We start from the raw sequence: 20,456 nt of genomic DNA, 5'->3' as shown, positions 1-20,456 counted from the left end.
AGTTTTTTTTTAATTTCAAGTTATTTAATATGTGCAAGTTTTTTTTAGTCAATGTTTTTTATCTTTTATCCTGTCACTTAATTTTGTTTAAATCACTATAACACACGTTAAATATAGACAATTGTATATGAAAAATTGAAATTTTGTCTATCATTATTTTTTCCGCTCTCAATAGTGTATTTGATTTGTTTTATATTATCTTTCAGTTTTTTTTTTAAATGAATATTTTGATAGAAGTTCTAAAATATTTAGTACGACTATTTAAAACATTTTTTATTGTTCTAAATTTTAAATGAATAGTACTTTATTCAAAATTAGTAATTAAAGACATTAACAGTTATAAAATAAATAAAAAAAGTCCATTAAAAGTTGGTTTACAATGATGAACCATATCAAAAAGTCAAAATGTTTGTATTGGTTTTAATGAATAAAAGTACATTTTAATATATTAGAATATAAAGTGTAATTTTTAAATTTTAAAATGTCAATATACATTAACTAGCATTTCTATATGTAAAAAATATAATTTTAAAAATAAAATATAAATAAGGATAAAAGTAAAGGAGTTATACAGTTTTTTAGTTAAGGAATTAAATAATTATTTTCACTTAGAAAGATTGTATACTTGTACATTTCATCAAATAATGAAAAAGTAAAATTTTCTAATGACTCAAAAACTAACTATAAAACAATTGTATCACTTTTATATAATAGTATAAATGATACCTTTAAAAACTTTACAATTTGTTTCAACTTTCCAAAACAATTAGAATTTAATTCAAATGAGAAATTATTTTTAAAGAAAAATAATAATTTTTTTAATGTGGAATAAACATAAATGACCCTTTATTTAAAAATACTAAAAATACTCACTGAATTATTTCATATTCAAGCCCTTAAATTACGAGTTAAATTACATCGCTTCTTTCATATTTTCTAAATTTCTCTTTAGTGTTTTTTCTCCTAAGTACCTTCCAATAATTCAATAAGCCAGAGATTAGTAATGTTGGCAGCATTTTAACCTCACTGATTGAACTGACAAAGGTGAAAATCAAAGTAAAAATTCTCATTAATAAATTGTTGTAAAAAAGAACAGGGTTGTTAACTCTAGTAAAAATTACTGTAAGAAAAGGGGAAAAAAAACTAAAATGACAATGTAATATAGAAAAAAAAAACATTAATGTTAAGGAAGATTTGAGGAATACAAGGAGAACGGTAACACACCGAAATGGAAATAAAAAAATGTGCTTTTATTAGATAGATGCGTGATGGTATTGATGTTTTGTAAGGAAAGGGCTACAAATGGAGAAGAGTGGGCAGACGCAATTGGTATGTATGTATGTATGTACGTACATGTATGTATGTATGTATGCAGTGTAAGAGCTGAAAACGGTGAGAATGTATTATTGAACTGTATTGTGAAAGAGAAAGAAAGAAAGAAAGAAACGATGCGAGCAAAAGATACATAAACAAGAAGAGAAGAGAAGAGAAGAGAAGAGTGGTAACAGTAAGTGAGGAGTGAGTGAATGAGTGAATGAAACTCACAAGACAAGACAAGACCCTCTAACGCACTCAACTCAAATCAATTCTCTCTGGGTAAGTTCTTCACTACTGTCACCTGAATCTTCCATTTTTTATTCAATTTTCATCGTTAGTAAGGGATTTCACTGATGCCCTTATAAAATCAAACAATTGGGTTTTCTTAATGTTGCTTCTTTAATTGTGGGTGCCGCCTCCACCGCTTCATTATCACATTCTCAGTTGTATGCTAGTTATAGTTTATTCTTCAGATTTATTCTATGATATTCGCTCAATAAGAAAATCTAGGCCTTTGGGGTACATAAAGTTTTGAATTTTTAATTTCCCTTGGAATTTTTGACTGCTTCGCTCTTCATATTTTTTTTATTTGTTTATTTTTTATAATTCAACTAGTGGTTTGGACATTAATTTGCAATTAACATACATATACGCGTTTCAGGTTACAAAAGAACTGGATTTGCAGCGTTGAAATTTCTGTATTCTTCCGGAGAATATCTAGTCCAATCTCGTTCCGTTGTTTTCTGCTGAGGGCCTCTGGTTTACAATTGAAGTTAAAACTGCGAATGGTTGTTGTTTTTGTGTGTTGGAATGCTAGTTTTTTTGTTGACGATGGTTCTCAGTGCAGGAGAAGGGTTTGTGAACTGAATTAAGTTAATCTTATTGAAGTAGAAGAATGGTCTAATAATCTGAAAGGCCAATTTGTGTCTTTGAGTCTGAAGACTGATCAGATGGGCAGAGAAAATGATTTAGCAAGAACAAAGGAAGAAGTCAGTGATGATGGTTCCTCGACTCTTGAGAATGGGGATTTAGAATCTCATGCTCGAATTAGTCTGGACAAGGAAGGCTTGGAAACTTGTCGTGTGTGCCAATGTACTGAATCTGATAAAAGGGCAGATGCGGCGCTAGAATTTCTGGGCATCACCCCGGGTTCAGAATTGTGTAAAAGCAAGGGGGAAGTAGGGTGTGATGGCAATGGAATTCCCAGAAATATGTCTCTTAACAGAAACATTGAAAACAATACAGGGATGGTGGAATTTGTAAGCCCCGATGGGGAGGTTTTCATTTGTAAAAGCGATTTGGAACTTGGTTTGTCTCATCAAGATAAACTAATTGAACTGGGATGTTCTTGTAAAAACGATCTTGCTTTAGTACATTATGCTTGTGCACTCAAGTGGTTTGTCAACCATGGATCTACCATTTGTGAAATATGTGGACATATAGCAAATAATATCAGAGTTTCTGACTTCAATAAGGTTGTTGGAGCTTTGAAGGAGTATGAAGTATTGAGGGAAAGAACTGCTAGTGGTGATCCTGGTCTCGCACAAGCTCGTGCAAATGCTGGTGTGGATCCTGATGCAGTGGCTGCTATTCGGAGGCAACGGCTAAGTGAGATTGCACTATGGTTTTGTCCTCATAATAGCAGTACCAATAACAACGTTAGCAATGTGGACACACTTTCACAGGTTGCTTCTGAGCAGCCTTTGAGCATTGTTACTGAAGATGTTGTCCCTGTACAGAATACTGCAACTAAATGGGCCGTGGAGGGTACAGGTATCCTGCTTGCTACGGGGCTGCTTACCATCACCCTTGCATGGCTTATAGCCCCTCGTGTTGGAAAGGTATTTAAAATTAGCAATTTGAATAAGTACCCGAACTTGCTAATATATTTGAATGATAAGTTCTTGTTTTCCTTTTCTTTGCCTGAATGTTCCTGTACATGATTGTATGCAACTACTTTTGGTTTACTTTCAACTTATGAATTTACAAAATAGTAGGCTTAAACTTTGAAGAGGTTGTGACAGTGATGCATACATTGAGGCAGGCTTAATTAGTTACTCATACATGAAGCAAATATAATAGTTTGGCTCGCTATCAATTCATTTCTCTACATAATCTGTTGGGCCACCTTTTGCTCACGTGTTTCTTCATCTGCTAGACCAAATGCTAACTTTTTTTAACAGAAGCTGCTTTCATCCTTATTCAATATTCTACCAGTCTTCTTTAGTAAAAAATACATTGTGGAAAGTCAATAACTGGATCATGACTGGGAAGAATGATGGGAATTATATGGGACAGCAAATTACTAATGGACTTTAGGTTGACCACTGAGTTAACATTTAGTCTGGTATTCTGTGTAATGATCACCTATATGCCTGCATTTAATACTGGTAAAGGAAAAGGTCTTATGGCCAATGTCTAATATATAGATCTGAAGCTGAGCCATCGAGATGAATGATGGAAAGCTTTGTGGTCTGTTCTCTGCTTCCTGTAGTTTAGTCAGCACTTCCTTGGTCTGTTATAAGGGGCAGTTTTGAAGATTTTTAGGTTATATTTGGGAGTTGGGAGGAGAAGGGAGCAGTTGATAAAAAGGAAAAGAAAAGTGGAAAGGAGTGAAAAAGGATGAGGTCTCAAGTCAAGTAATACCTTTTCTACATGATAATCCTTCTTTTTCCTCCCCGTTTCCACACACTCCCACACAATGGTTAAGTCTACTCAGTCTTACCCTCCATCTAAAAACACCCTTAAGAATTATCTTTGAGAATCTCACTTATGCGTGTGCAAACAATGGTGTCAGGTAAAATGCAATTTGGGGCAATAGAAATATGTTTTTTAATTATTAAAATTGAATGGTCATTTATCAATGTGTTGTACACTGTGAAGTGGTCATTTTTATGGTTGTTACATGATTCATTTACATTCAGTCCTTTTGATATCTAGTAGTCTGTTTAATATTTGTAATTCGAAAGTATGATTTAGATTAGAATTGGTGGCATATAAACCCTTGAATCATGTCAACTTCAGTTTTTGAAGATTTATTTCCTAGGTGATATTATACTTTATTTAAACAACTAGTTTTTTTCAGTTTGCCTGATGGTACTGGATTAACTTTTGGTAGAGAACATTTGGGTGGGGGATGTTTTTACCTTAGAGGACTTTCCTGTCCAGTTTCATCTTTCTGCTTTGCTCAACTCACCATTAGCTTCTTTTATTCTATTATTCATGGTCTCTCTATACTAGGACTTTCATTTTTGGCTAGATTTGAATAAAAGAAAAACAATCCCTTTTATTCCTACATACTTGATTGTATATTTCTGTTAGCCAATTATGATAGGTGAGTTGGAGTTTGGATTCTTATGCAGAGTTCTCTTGCATCCCCGCTCCCTGGCTCGCATTCTCTATGCTAGCAAGATTAATACAAATCACTTATTGCAATTTCATGGGCCTCGTGTCACTTTTTCTTGATATGCGTGGTGTTGCACATCTAGCTATGTCACTTGTATTTGCATATCAAGGTGGATATTTTCCTTTTAAACAATTGTTTTTAGCATTACACTGCACTGGGTGTGTGCAGGCTAGAACATTTTTTGATGGTTAAGTATAGAGTATGCCACTTGTAGTTTCTTAACTATAAAAACTGGTAAATATATAGACACTAAAATCTTATGAGGGTGTTTTTTTTTCTATTCTTCAGTTTGTGTGGTTCAAATGTAATGCTTGTACTTTTTAGGGTGCTTTGGTGGTCTACTCATGGTTACTTCAAGAGAGGAACCATTTTGAATGGATAAAGTGATCAAACAACTTCATTGCTTCTTTTTTTTCCTTTTGTTACACTTGTTTGTGTGGTCTGTATATTTGTTCTTCCCTATTGATTTGGTTAGAAGCATAATGAGCCTGTGTTTGTTGTGCAGAAAACTGCTAGAAGTGGTCTTCATATCTTACTTGGAGGGGTATGTGCTTTAGCAGTGGTGGTTTTCTTCCGCTTTGTAAGTACTTTGTGTCCCTTCCTTTTGCTCCCCTAAGAAGATTTTTTCAGATTTGGTTATGTTTGGATGGATTCAAACTTGACTATGTTTTTATCCTACTCGAGTAGGATTGTCTTTTATGAAGATACGTGTGGCCTTGTACCAAAATAAACACAACAATGATTTTAAAAACAATTGAAATATAAATGAAGATCCTGACTGATTAAGTTCACAATTATCATAGACCATTGAATAGTTGAATGAATAATTTCCAAATTATTATGGCATAATCTTTGGAGTTCAACATTGAGTAGGATAAATTAATTGACGTGGTACTTGAGCTTTGAGGTTCTCCCATCTAACGGACTAGTCTTTTGGATTGAATTCTCCTCTTTTGTTTAAGTCCCAACAATTAGTGCCCTTGTTGAGGGTTGGGCCACGGAAAGGACTACCTCACATTGAGTAGGATAAAGTACGTTAAAGTCTTGAGGTTCTCTCACTTAATTGACTAGTATTTATGGTTGTACTCTTTTCTTGTGCTTAAAAATACAATACATGGTTGATCTTAGTGGCATATACATAACTGCACTTTTATTTTGCAGTTTGTGCTTACCAGAATCAAGTATGGACCTGCACGTTATTGGGCAATCTTGTTCGTTTTCTGGTTTCTGGTCTTCGGAATATGGGCGTCAAGGACCCATGGTGCCCATACAACATGATCCCTTGGTACAGTTTAGATCTTTGTTAAGTCTTTTGTCCCTCTCCGACAAAACAAAACTGCCCTTCCTTCCCATCTTGAGTTTTGAGATTTTGAATATATTCATTATGATACGACTTATGAGTCTATAGATTCGCATATTTGTTCAATGTAAAATAACAATTATGTTGTTTGCAAGCTAGATTTCTGAATGCTCACACACACATGTGCAATCCTGGGCTCCATATGTACTTGGTCATGAAAATAATGAGAATGCCGTGGGCTCTATTTGAGTTTTATGTGTTTTACTAATATTTCAGTGTATATGTTGTCTTTCTTGATTGTTACAGAGTCATCCCATAAGGTTACAAACTACGGTTGAAGGAAAATATGCAGTTCTGAACTTAAAGATCTCATGAATGAGTGATCAAATAATACTTCTCGTTGGATCTACATTTATGTCTAAATTCCTATCAGTTCTACATTTTACATTATTTTGATTGAATGCCTATTTTCGATGTGTCAACAATTTTGGTTGCTTGCACCTGATACTGTATTTTTGGTTACTTCCATTGACAAGCTCATTTCAACACCATTTCTATGTATATGTGTATGTATTTAGATAACCAATCAATGTTCTTATTACAACATTAGTTAGAGAAACAAAAAATTAAAATAATGTGGAAAAAGAGGAATTTATTTTATTACAAAATGCAATATCCATCTCGTCAAAAGTAAGTTATCCATATTCTTGAAAAAGGATTTAACATGGTGAGCAAATTTCTTTGGGTAAATAGTATCTGGCAGATAAAACTGAGGCAGAAACTGAAGTCATAAAATGTTTCCCTTCTTCAATTCTGCAATTCATTATTGTGATCAAATTATTAAGACATCAACAACATCTATTTATAGTACACATAGAAACTACTTCCTCAGTAACATAGAAACTACTTCCTCGGTAAGTTCTTGCACGTGTCAGCTCTAGAAATTTTTTCAAAAGAATATACAAACTAAAATCACTTATAAAGTTACCAAAAGAAGAAATAAAAAACTCCAACGTGGTGCACTCTTAAGCTGATACTATATTGGTACAATTTTTTTAATCATACTCTACTTTTCCAAAACAATTCAGGGAACAATGAACAATCAACATAGAGTTCTGGGGCTAAATCAGATAGCAGTGAGTGTGAAGAGGGAGTTGTTAGTGTGGTAAGGTCTTATTACCTTTAATTCCTAATAACTGGAATAATCAGCTCTTTCTTTCATTCAAAAAAGCATTTTGACATTTATGGTCATTTTCCAAGACTTAAATCGTGGAATGGATGATCAAGAATGTACGTCTTGAAGTCACTTAATTGAGGAGATCTTTGGAAGAATATAGGTACTTTTCCATCTGGTATTATATTGAAATTATATTTTTTTGTCACAGTGATATGGAGTTTCTCCTGATACTGCATGATTTGCAAGAAAAAAATAGTAAAATTAAAGTTTCATTCAAAACCTTTTCATTGATGTCTCATTTTTTTGACCGTGCTTGATAAAAAATGAGTAATTTTTTCTCTCTTGGTTTATATATTGATTAGGCTATTTGAATTATTTATCATGAAACTCATGCCAGGTCAGACACAACGCCTCTAAAGTCTCACAGAAAAACAAGCCAAGGAAATTGTAGAAAACAAACTCTACACTAAGGAGTTAAAAGATACAAAGAGAATTTTGGCTCAAAATGTAATCACATGCTTCATCAGCACACGAAATAACATTTTCCTAATAAGAACTGTTTTTCTTACTAACCTTGGTTTCTGTCTAACTTGCCAAAAGGTAAAGGAGTTTTTATGGAAATGAAAGCAGCAGAAGAAGAAGTTGGTAGATGGACGGAAGCTTGTGAGTTGGAAATTGAAGCTAGAAAGGTAGAGATTGAAGAGCGTGACAAAATGGTAAAGATATGTAGGAAAATATTGTAGGAGAGTAGAGAATTATGTTTTCATCCCTTTCCAATAGAAGGTGACATTTGAGAGCATCTTTCTTTTTCTAAATGCTATGCTTGGATGCTAAATTAGTTTATAATTACTCTATCATTTCCCTTAGCAAACAATAGAGTTGGAGATGCTACCAGAAATGTAAGCCTTAATTTAATTAACAGAAATACACATTTACATAATTTTTCAAAACTAGTGAGTTGATTCATCTTAAACTTCATTTTCCCATGTAACATTTCATCACTTTTGTTAATGTAAATGTGCTATACTTTATTGTTGTTGTTTGGACATATAAAGCACAATCACTAAAACTTTCAAAACTGACATTTGATTAACTTTAATTGTAGTGTGTGAAGGGTATATAGTTATCATTGCACAAATTTTTACTGATAAAATATAGGTGTAATGAATTTATTAAATTTTAATACATTAATTAATTTACAAAAGTTGTTTCATATAGTTTCTTCAATTTTTTTAACTTAAGCATAATCCAACAACTAGAATGCTATAACTTGAATGATGTCAATTTCCTTTACTGTATATTGTTTGAAGCAGCAATCTAGTTTCTAAACAATACCTAATTGTTTCTTGATTACTAAAATACTTGAATTAGTTAAAAGATTAAACAAATACAAATTCTGAATTATTTATTTTCTTATTTAAATAAATAAATAAAGTTTTAGACTATTCAAATGTTTAAATAAATACAATGCCTAAGTTTTTTAATATTTTACTTAAGTAAAAATCTGAAATAAAAAAAAATCCTAAATAACTCAAAATTCTAAATAAATACAAAACTCTAAATTAATTAAAATTCTACATAAATACAAATCTGAAATAAATAAAAATTATAAATTATTCAAAATCCTAAATAAATACAAACTCTAAATTATTTAATTTTCTACTTAAATAAACATCTAAAACTAATAATTCTTAAATTATTTAAAATATTAAATAAATATAAATCAAAATTATTTAATGTTCTACATGAACAAAAATAAAATATAAAAAATAGATTATTCAAAATTATAAGTAAATCCATATCCTAAATTATTTAATATCACACACTAATAAAAAATTAAAATAAAAACAAAAAAATTGAGATCATACTAAATTTTTTGAAAAATAAAAATATAAAAATAATAAATTATTCAAAATCATAAATAAATACAAATCCTAAATTATTTAACGTCTTACATAAATAAAAATATGAAAAAAAAATCTTAAATTATTCAAATTTCTAAATAGATATAAATTCTAAATTATTTAATGTCATAACTAAATAAATATCTAAAATAAATAAAATTCTTAAATTTTTCAAAATATTAATTAAATATCAACCCTAAATTATTTAATATCTTACTTAAATAAAAATATAAATTAAAGATAACCTTTAAATTATTCAAAATCCTAAATAAATACAAATCTTAAATGATTTAATATCTCACTTAATTAAAAATCTGAAATAAATAAATTCCTAAATTATTCAAATCCTAATAAATATAAATTCTAAATTATTAAATGTCCTACTTAAATGAACCCTAAAATAAATAATATCTCTAAATCATTCCAAATTTTAAATAAACACAAATCCTAAATTAATTTATGTCTTACTTAACTAAAAATATAAAATAAATAATTTTTTTTAACTTTTCAAAATTCTAAACAAATATAAATCCTAAATTACTTTATTTCCTATTTACATAAAAGTATAAAATAAATAAAATCTCTAATTTTTTAAAAATTTAAATAAATACAAATCTTAAATTATTTAATGTGCTACTTAAATAAATATTCAAAATAAATAAAATTATTTAATTATTCAAATTTTTATATGAATAGAAATCTTAAATCAATTAACGTCCTACTTAATAAAAATCTGTAATAAATAAAATTTCTAAATTATTCCAATTTTTTTTAAAAATACAATACCTAAATTATTTAATATCCTATTTAAATAAATTATCTAGAATAAAACTCCTAAATTATTAAAAATATTAATAAATGAATATTTAAACTTATTTAATGTATTACTTAAATGAAAGTATGAAATAAGTATAGTTTTAAATTATTCAAAATCCTAAATAAAAAAAAATCCTAAATCATTTTATGTTCTACTCTTATAAAAATCTAAACTAAATAAAATTTATAAGTTTTTTAAAATCTTAAATAAATGCAAATTCTAAATTACTTTATTTCTATTTAAATAAAAATCTAACATAAATAAAATTGGTAACTTTTTCAAAATACTAAATCAATATAAAATCTAAGTTGTATAATGTTTTACTTAAATAAAAATCTGAAATAATTAAAATTTCTAAATTATTTAAGATTCTAATTTATGTTATGTTTTTGCCAATGAGCATTCAAGTTTTCTATTTTGTTTTTTTACTATATGCTTATTACTTGAATTTGCAGGCTCATATAATGTTTTTAATTATAGTTTTACTTATGCATTACAATAAATATAATATCTTATCAAAATCTTCTATTATATATTGTTTTCTATTAACATGTTTTATTTTCTTTTTTTAAACGATACTTTACTCACTATTTTTTTTTTCTAAGTGGTAACACAACATGTATGAAAAATACAAATAGTGTCCTATATTTCATATATTATACTCTTTGTAATTTATGTTATTTGGAGTTACTTTGATCTGTAAGTTTTTTTTTTCTATCAATTTTACATTTAAGTTATCTGTTGTAATAATTCAAACGTATTGACATTATAATTTCATATTGCTCAAAATTCAAATTATGATAGCTAAAGGAAAACACTTATTTATTGTTTGTTGGTTCTATTATATTTTGTCACTTATATTGATTTTTTTTTTTATATTTGCTACTTATTACAAGTTTTTGTCAATTTCGTTATGTATTAGTTCATAAATTTTGTGATTACTAATTTGCTCTTATTGATCCTTTGTTACCTTATTTCAAATTTGTTGATTCAATAATATCATGTGCTGAAAAGTAATAAAAGTAATATTGTTTCATTTATATGTGTATATTTTGATACTTACATTTCTACAAATATATTTTTGTGTTTTTCGTTTTTGAGTTTGCTTCTACAATTTTATTGCTTAAATATTATATATGGTCTCATTTCAAATGTGTTGACTTTATCATTTCATGTAGTCAACACTCAAAATTTGACAACTACATAAAAAGTATCTTTAGGTTATAAGTCTATTTTAGGTATAAACAATTTCATATCTATTAATTCTAATTCACTACAAGAAAAATCAATTTATCTACAGAAGAATTTCAAATGTAACAGTCGTAAGTAAATCAACATTACCTGTAGATTATCCACGGAACAAAATCCATATGTAATGTAGGCGTAGATAATTTACCTACAAACAGTGTTTTCTGGGTAACGAAAACAGGAGTTACCCATCAACTCCAGTCCGTGGATAAATTCATAGAAAATTAAACATATTTTATTTTTAAATTTTAATTATTATTTGAATTCTTTTTTTATTTTCAATTATTATTTACAAATATTATTTATGCTATTTTTAGGATTATTATTGAAAATTATTATATATGCTAGACATAAATTGTGGTAGGTGAGACTCAAAACCAAGTCCTTTGGATGACAAAAAAATACTTTAATCATTACATAAGTCAAGTATTGTTTTATATTATGATTATTATTATATTTATTAGTATAATTATCAATATTAATATAATTAATAATATAAACATTATTAATATTATTCATATATTTACTATGGTTCATATTATTATTTAGAATAATAACATTATTAATATTATTAAATATTATGAATATTATTAATACTATTAAATATCATTAAATATTATTAATACTATTAAATATTAATAATATTATTAATATTATTAAATATTATTAATGTTATTAAATATTATAATATGTAGATAATGCTGAGTTTATCTAGAATTAAGTACAATAAGTAATATTTATAGATAATAAGTAATATTTATAGATAAGGTTAAATTTACTAGTAATTTTTAGTAATTTTTAGATTTGTAGATAAAAATCTTTAAATAATACTGATATATTTTTTTAGTGATTATTATTCTTACATCTAATTTCTACTTCTACTTTTTTTATTTACAAGAAGTAGTAGTATGCTACATTTCCAAAATCTAAGGTTTCTGGTTCCCGACTCTAGAAGCCTCACCAATGAACACCTTAATGGGCACTACAAGAAGAGTGTTCAAATTAAGTCAGCATTCTGAATTAGTACACTTTTTGAATGGATGATACTGTTTAATACTTTACAACGGTGTGGAGAACACAAAAATCTTTGTATCTGATAACAGGGTTGTCATCTATAGTAGTGGAGAACCACATAACTTTCTATTAATAAATAATAACACAACTATTTAGGATAAAAGTTGAAATAGTAGATTTACAAGTTAATGGATAAATATAATCTTCTTTTATCCAATGGAACTCTCCAAAAATATCATATGAATGACTTCATTCAATACTTTAATCGCTGAGAAACATAAGTGGAACACTTATCATGGAAGGTACAAAACCAGACTCAACTTTACAAATCTATTCAACTCTATTAATTATTATAATCAAACATTTCAAAAAGTAAAAATGCGTTTTTCAAATACGAGGGATTAAAGTAATTCTTTGTATTTTGAGGGACAATAACTAATTTATCTTAAAGTTCAAGATTAAAAACATAATTAATAATAAAAAATATCAAAAATTATAATGTTGCCCCATTTTAATCGTGCGTGAAAAAGGTACACAAATACAATGACACTGTTCTATTTCGTGATTCTCACCTTTCGTCTTCAACTAACACAGTACACAAACTTTTGGATTTGTGTGCAGGTATGTGTCACCCTTGATCCTTCTTCACTCATTTTACTGCCTTTGATCCAGGGACTGTGGCAAAGGAGATGCATCATGCATGCTTCATGGAACGGTTAGGATTCAAGAGATTCATGTGGGTTCTCGTACCACATAAAATCCTATCCATTCCATTATCAAACATTACTTTTCTACACAAGATTTTTTTCTCACTACTAAAACGTTTCTTTCAATTTTGGATTTTGGCCATGTCTTTGTCAAGCTGTACATGATCAGTACCTAGTCATTAAATGTATGCAACATTATCTTCGAATTTTTCCATGGCTGAGAACTCACTCTAGTTATGCTTATATATATACATGTAAATGCAAGTTAATGCAGATTTTTTATTTTTAGTTTTAGACATCAGTACCGAAGATTTTTCTGCTTCTTGTCGCACCATGGAAAGTCTCTGCCTTGGGCACTTCCTTGCTGCTAGGTACATGTTTTATTTTCTTCTACCGTTTGTATTCATTAAGCCAGTGATTGTTCATTTAATTTTTATTTATTTTGGGATATGAAAACAAAGATGGTCAATGCAACTTGATGGGAAGTATAATCACCCAAAGGAATAATAGAATGGCTAAATAAGTTGGAAAAAAAAGGCACTGCAATTTCATCATTATTAGTGTGCTTCTTATCCTAGTTCTTCATATTAACAGTAACCCAGTTAGTTCAAGAGCCTTTGGAGGCCATTTAACCAGAAAGTGCTTCCACAAGCATGTCCATTTTCACTCCCGTTCTGTTGTTTTCTCTTCAATGTTGTAAGCCCTCTCTCTCCCTCCACCTTTTTTGGTCATGAGGTGTTGTAATTGTATTTGCTCAATTATGATGTTCTTTTTATGTGGTTTGGTTGCATGTATATGTATGGTTAATCTTGTGAAGATGTTCTGCAACTCTATCAGTGTTGCCAGAATTAGAAGAGAAGCCGATATTTGATGGAGAGAAGGCTAATTTGCTTGTCAGAGATCTCAGAAAGTGCTTTGATTCAGGCAGGACAAAGAGCTATGAATGGAGGGTTTCCCAGTTGGAGGCCATTAGTAAGATGTTAGAAGAGAAAGAGAAGGAAATCACTGAAGCTCTTTATAAGGACCTTGCTAAACCTCCATTTGAAGCATTTATAACCGAGGTCTTCAATTTCTTGCTTCTTTTATGCATTAGTTTATGGAATTCTTTCAATTTGCTTTTTCTCCATTCCCTTTTGTCATGTTGCCATTTAATGTTTCAATTTGTCCAGTAGTCTTGTCAGCCTCACTATCATCATGGTCACATCAGATTTGATGTAAGTGTTTCTTAATGCAGGTTACCCAGGCAAAATCCTCATGTAATGAAGCACTTACAGAGCTGAAACACTGGATGAAGCCTGAGAGGGTAAATTGCAAGACGAACAATAAGTTCCAACATAGTTAAATTAATTAACAACCAATTTCTTTTACCCTTTTAGGTGAGTACTTCCATCACAACATTTCCATCATCAGCAGAGATTGTGCCAGAACCACTGGGGGTTGTGTTGGTTATCTCGACATGGAACTTTCCTTTCTGTATGTAGATGTTCCCTTTTCATTCAATTCACATATCTATACAATGTTTGGTCATAATGGAGAACAGCTTTTCTTCGTTTCAATTGTTTTCATCACTCTGTGGAGGACTTCTTTTGGATGTGTAACTGTAAATACAAACCTTTTGCACACTTTTCTTTCTGTCAAAATTCAAATTTCACCAGTTATTTCAAGCTCTAAAATTCTATCTGTTTTCTGTAAATGAATTTGGCCACTTGCTTAAAATTTCAATAAATTAGAGCCAAGTCTGTGATACTTGTGCATTCTTCTCAATATCACCATAATCTTTTGGTATTCATCTATCATGACTTTTCGTGTCTAATGATATTGAGTCTTCAGTATTTTTTTTTGGAGGGTGATGCTTACTCTCATTTGTTGACTTGGCTTCTTTTCTAAGTCCTATTCTTTCCATTGATATGTGCTTACTTCCTATCTTTAGTGTTATCAATGGATCCAGTCATAGGAGCCATTTCTGCGGGTAACACAGTGGTCCTAAAACCATCAGAAATTTCTCCAGCAACATCATCGCTGCTTGCAAATTTGATCGAACAATATTTAGACAACTCTGCCATAAGAGTTGTTGAAGGGGCTGTTCCTGAAACAACTGCACTCCTGGAGCAGAAGTGGGATAAGATACTTTATACAGGTAACTTGTCTTCTAATATTTTGTTCATATTCTACAACAAAGAGATTCATTTTAAGATGCCTGAAATTTGGATCTGATTAAAGCTGTTTCATATAAATGACTGATCCTATTAACACGTACTTATTATAAGTTGTGTCCAGAAATTTGAGTCAACACAGTTGAAATTTTCATTCTATAATTAACAAGTCAAATGTATATAGCTCATTTAGCAGGCCTGCTTCGCTATAAGTTTCCATGCATAATCAACCCGCTTTTTGCAGGTAGTGCTAGAATTGGCCGCATTGTCATGGCTGCAGCTGCAAAGCACCTAACACCGGTGATTCTGGAACTTGGAGGAAAGTGTCCTGCTGTTGTTGAATCGGATGTCAACTTACAAGTAACATCTTCGAAGGATCTCTTGATTTACACATCGATTAACATATTTTCATGCATAGTAATCATTGCATTTTCAGGTTACTGCTAGGAGGATAATAGCTAGCAAGTGGGCATGCAATAGTGGACAAGCATGCATTTCTGTTGATTATATCATCACAAGAAAAGAGTTTGCTCCAAAGCTGGTAAGGTTGCCTTAAAAATACAAAATTCTGTGCACTGTTAAAATATATTACTCTTGATGAATTTACACTCGACAGATAAGTGCCTTAAAAGAAGAATTGGAACAGTTTTTTGGGAAAGATCCATTGGAATCAAAAGACATGTCGCGGATTGTGTCTCCTAACCAGTTCGCACGACTTGTGAAGCTCTTGGATGAGGATAAGGTATCTGGCAAAATTGTTTTAGGAGGTCAGAGGGATGAGAAGAAACTGTGAGTTGCATTCCCTTTTTAATTATTAAGATTGGAATATTACTTATACAATATCTATGAATTGGTTTTGCGGTCATGATTACCTTTGATTTTTATGTGGCTCTTGGATATTATATAAGGGTTGGGATACCTGAAGTCATTTTTAATATACTTTTATTCTTGGTTGATAAAAAAAAAATATATCATAACATCAGTTCTTTCTTCCTTTATATTGCAGAAAAATTTCCCCAACTATCATATTGGATGTTCCTGAAGATGCTTTGGTAATGCAGGAGGAAATATTTGGGCCAATAATGCCAATAATCACAGTGAGTACTAGATCACTATTAAAGAGTACTAGATCACTATTAAAAAGTACATTTTGAGACATGTTGACAAGGATCATGGTTCATGGTTCATAGTTCTTGGTAAGTGTTTTGGTTCAAAACCACAAACCAGAACATTAAGAATTGAGTGATTTGTTCATAGTGAGGGGTATATTTAATAAACTCTAGTTAGTTGCTATGTTATCCTTTGGATCTTAACTAATATCATCTAATCCTTAAAGTTTGAATTTCTCTCAATCGATTCAAGTACCACAAGTAAATATTTTTGTGATTTTCACCTAAGATTCTGGATAGTTTTATTGATTCCCTATGTTAGCAAATCCTATAACCAGCCCATTAGATAAGTTACATTCCTTTTTAATAGGGGATTAGACTAACTAACGGTACACAACTCCCTACTCTTGAGTCGAGCTAGGTGAAAAGGCTTTCAAAAAGAGTTGTTTGGCTTTTAGATGTTTGACTTATCCACTATGGTACATTGGCCCCAACCTCAAGTTGGCTAGGCGAAAAGGCTTCATTAGTATTACTTCTGGAAGCTTCTATTGAAACTCTCTATTGTCCCATTGTTTCTAAGTGGAAAACCTCTCAACCGTCATGTCTTTTCAAGTATCTTTCTACATGACTACGCGAAATTGACATGTTGCCTAAGAGGTTACTCGGAACAAATGCACATGTAGAGCATATGATTTTAATAAGCTATCCTAAATAAAATGCTCTTGTCAATTTGGTTTTAAATTAAAACACAAGTTGGTACCAAATATTTTTAAATTTGGTAGTAAAAACCTTGGTTGCTAATTAGATACTAATTTAGAAACTATTTAACAATAATAAAAACTAATTTAGAAACCAATTTTTTTTAGTTTATAAAATGGTCTCTAATTTAGTTACTATTTTTAACTAATTATTTTAGTCTCTAAAAATTGATTTCTATTTCATAATTTTCTTGTAGTGTATATTTCATAGGTTAAAATAAACAAATTTTTTAAATTGAAAATATATTTAAGTTTAAGTAATACAATACATATTTCATAAAATATTCATTAATTTTTGTATGAAATCAACTACTCGACTGACATCTTAAAATAAACAAATTTTTTAAATTGAAAATATATTTAAGTTTAAGTAATACAATACATATTTCATAAAATATTCATTAATTTTTGTATGAAATCAACTACTCGACTGACATCTTAAAACATAATATTTTTTCTATATTAATCGCATAAAAAAAATATTTATTAATTTTTTAAAGAGTAAAGTAATAATTATAATATTAGTAGGGAAGTTTAAAAAATGTAAAAAAGAGACAACAGATCTACACTGATGTATTTGACACTCCATCTCTTAAAACCTATAGCAAAGAGATTTTCATCAATCACTCACATTGTTAGATTATGTTTTTCAATGAATCAATGTTCTTATTCAAAGTTTAAGTGGCCTTAAACAATTAATTGAATTTATTCATATTGAGATGTATTTTATAAACACTAGTTAGTAGTTTTGTTATCTTTATATCTTAATTAATATTATATAATCCTTAAAGCTTGTATTTTATTCAACCGATTTAAAAAATTAGATATTTTTATAGTTTTTGTCTAAGTTGGTAATTTTATTGAATCCTTTTGTAAGTGATTAACAGACCTGTTGGATAAGTTACATTTCCTTTTTAATATGAGATTAATCATACTAACAGTTCAGTAACTATCCTTGATGCAGCAAAAACATGTTCCATCTCATTTATGACTTTTTTTTTTCCTTTTCCTGCTGTTAGTGGCCATTGTTTGATTCGAACTCTTTCAAAACCGTACTGGTTTTGTTTACCAGTTTCCTGTTCCCTTTACAACTGATATAGATCCCAACTGGTTGTTAAACTTGCATCTCTTTTTTTCTTTTCTTGTATTATGTGCGAGTGAGAGTATATTGAAAAGATGATTCTAACTTAACTCAGTCTTCAATTGTTTTTTCCAGAATTATTTTACCTTCCTAGCATAAAATCACTATGTTACCGTGTACTATCAATCTTCCTTACTCCCTTTTGCATATCAATGTTGTTTCCAACCAAGTTAACTCTTACAAAATTTTATAATGGAAGGACTTCATATGTTTCTTCATACTTAGCATAGAATGTTATATTTTTGCAGGTAGACAACATAGAAGATTGCTACAGTATAATCAAATCAAGGCCAAAACCTCTTGCTGCATATCTCTTCACAAACAATGAGCAGCTGAAGAAGGATTATGTGGATAAGATATCTTCAGGAGGGATGCTCATCAATGACGCTGTCATCCATGTACTTATTCTCTTCCTAAAATTTACACATGATATTGTTTGCTATCATAATATTTTTTAATTATCATCATATTTTTTTAATAAATCAATTGTTTCCTTATAGTTCTCCATATATAAAAGGACAAAGAAAAGTTGTGTCTTTTATTTGACATCTTTCATTGCCATACATAGAATTGTTCAATTTAGCTTGAGAAAATTTTCGGTTGTGGGCTGATATAAGTGGACTTGAATCAATAATTGAAGAAAAACCATTGGTTTTAGCATTCTAGAACAAATAGTCATTAATTTTATCAGAGGAAGTAACTCATGCAGTTGTGATATGAATCTTACAAATAAATGTCAAAATTGAAGTGTTTTTTCAGAGTACTAATTATTAAGTTTCTTAGAGTTATACAGTTATACAGTTGTATTTATAATAGAGGATGAACATGCATTGGAAGCTTTCCTAAGTTTCAATATTTTGCAAGGTCAGAGTTGAATCTCATTTTTGTCTTAAAACATGAAGTGACTCATGTCAAGCTTAGATTCATAGATTCAATAACACAAGAACATAACAAAAACATAAGAATCATGTGGACTGAATTACAAAGAGTTAATGGTGAGAATTTAAAAGCATTAGAACAAGTAGAATAAAATTGCAATCAAAGAAAGTAGAAAATATGGAAAAGAAATAGAAATGGAGAACATGCTACTTGAGATTAGCTCAAGATAAATACATCGGAGAATTACCACTTGAAATCCAAGAATTTCAAGACAAGACATGGTTGTTCTTAGAAGCTTGAGTCTATAATTCAGCACTAAATGAAATTGAACCCATAACTTAAGATGCTTGAGACTTCACAACCTAACTTTTCTGTAGAATGAAATGAAAACATAAAAATCCAGTGCACATATAATGATGAAATGAAATCAAAACTTGAAATTTAATCTAGTTTATACATGCACTTAAATGTGTTATCTATGCTTGCAGGTTGCAACTCGTGGTTTGCCTTTTGGAGGAGTTGAAGAGAGTGGAATGGGTTGTTACCATGGAAAATTCTCTTTTGATAGTTTCAGCCATAGGAAGCCAGTTCTCTATAGAAGTTTTGATGGAGATTCATCCATAAGGTACCCACCATACACACCTCAGAAGGAAAAATTATTGAAGGCCATTATCACTGGCAATATTGTTCAAATATTTCTTGCTCTTCTTGGATGGTCTTAAGGAGAAGGAATGATTGGATTCTTTTTAAAATGTTCATGAATTAGAAAGTACTAAAACAGTCAGTAACTTGTGCCTTCCAATTTGGTAGAAGTAGCAAAATTTAATTACAATTTTTCCCCACAAGTTTTCAATCTCATGAATTTGTTCTTTGATTGCCATTAAATTATTGATTGAGATATCGAAGATAATGTGCCTGCTTTGATAGAATAGGGTGTGGTGGCAACACAACATAACTTGAAGGTGTTTCACATATTGTAGGTTCCTTTTCAGTGTCAATGTCTGTAATTTATTCATGTTTGTTTTGAACTGTAATGTAATAAATAAATCAAAGACTATGAGTGCACGTGACTATGAATTAGAAAGAGATTCAGATCAGATAAGCAAAATATACCTCTAACTATCGAAGAATAAATTAATTATTTATTATTAATATCCTTAACCTATTTATATAAATATTATATTTTTTGTGAGTGCACGTGCCGAAATTGTACTTTGTAAATTTCATAACACTTTAGTACAATCGACAAGTAAAATATTTTTTAAAATTCATTGTTTCTATATGCAATCATTTTTCATAAGTTATTTAATACTTTCAAATTTTAAAGATGAATTTTAATATTTTTATAGTGTACATTCTAAAACTACTAGGCACAACTTTGATTATGTTATACATAAGTATGGATTGTAAATGGTTTTGGGTTATTTAATTATAGTTATTTGTAAAGTGACTCTGATACCATGTTAAGAAGTGAGCTTTAAATCTAACTCAACTCATAAAACTGGCTCATAAGGTAAAGTTTGAAC

At 29.7% G+C, this 20,456-nt stretch overlaps 2 protein-coding genes across 7 annotated transcripts; both read left to right on the top strand.

Moving 5' to 3' along the window:
• Window positions 1-1,194: 1,194 nt before the first annotated feature.
• Window positions 1,195-8,189, top strand: LOC137812508 (uncharacterized). Of its 3 annotated transcripts, XR_011081259.1 has the most exons (7): window positions 1,195-1,596; window positions 1,979-3,158; window positions 5,229-5,303; window positions 5,885-6,008; window positions 7,112-7,188; window positions 7,284-7,360; window positions 7,801-8,189. XR_011081259.1 is itself a non-coding variant. In XM_068614516.1 (5 exons), the coding sequence occupies exons 2-4, from the start codon at window positions 2,268-2,270 to the stop codon at window positions 5,999-6,001; spliced, it is 1,083 nt and encodes a 360-aa protein (XP_068470617.1). In that variant the 5' UTR covers window positions 1,195-1,596; window positions 1,979-2,267; the 3' UTR covers window positions 6,002-6,008; window positions 6,330-6,446. The 3 variants fall into 3 exon arrangements, 2 of the variants coding, with proteins under 2 accessions (XP_068470617.1, XP_068470616.1); XM_068614516.1 differs by lacking the exons at window positions 7,112-7,188; window positions 7,284-7,360; window positions 7,801-8,189 and adding an exon at window positions 6,330-6,446; XM_068614515.1 differs by lacking the exons at window positions 7,112-7,188; window positions 7,284-7,360; window positions 7,801-8,189 and having other exon boundaries at window positions 5,885-6,276.
• A 4,540-nt stretch (window positions 8,190-12,729) lies between these two features.
• On the top strand, window positions 12,730-19,775 carry LOC137812507 (aldehyde dehydrogenase family 3 member I1, chloroplastic-like). Of its 4 annotated transcripts, none has more exons than XM_068614513.1 (13): window positions 12,730-12,804; window positions 13,180-13,261; window positions 13,485-13,586; window positions 13,708-13,951; window positions 14,125-14,193; window positions 14,267-14,363; window positions 14,821-15,027; window positions 15,288-15,403; window positions 15,480-15,584; window positions 15,660-15,832; window positions 16,050-16,140; window positions 18,300-18,449; window positions 19,419-19,775. In XM_068614513.1, the coding sequence occupies exons 2-13, from the start codon at window positions 13,224-13,226 to the stop codon at window positions 19,650-19,652; spliced, it is 1,626 nt and encodes a 541-aa protein (XP_068470614.1). In that variant the 5' UTR covers window positions 12,730-12,804; window positions 13,180-13,223; the 3' UTR covers window positions 19,653-19,775. The 4 variants fall into 4 exon arrangements, with proteins under 4 accessions (XP_068470614.1, XP_068470613.1, XP_068470615.1 ...); XM_068614512.1 differs by lacking the exon at window positions 12,730-12,804 and adding an exon at window positions 12,869-13,075; XM_068614514.1 differs by lacking the exon at window positions 12,730-12,804 and having other exon boundaries at window positions 13,091-13,261; window positions 13,728-13,951.
• The last annotated feature ends 681 nt before the right edge of the window (window positions 19,776-20,456 follow it).

The sequence above is a fragment of the Phaseolus vulgaris genome, chromosome 2 (assembly GCF_000499845.2).
Source record: "Phaseolus vulgaris cultivar G19833 chromosome 2, P. vulgaris v2.0, whole genome shotgun sequence".
NCBI classification, from domain to species: Eukaryota; Viridiplantae; Streptophyta; class Magnoliopsida; order Fabales; family Fabaceae; genus Phaseolus; species Phaseolus vulgaris.
The sequence above is the reverse complement of the archived record's forward strand: the minus strand, read 5'-3'. Positions and strand labels throughout refer to the sequence as shown.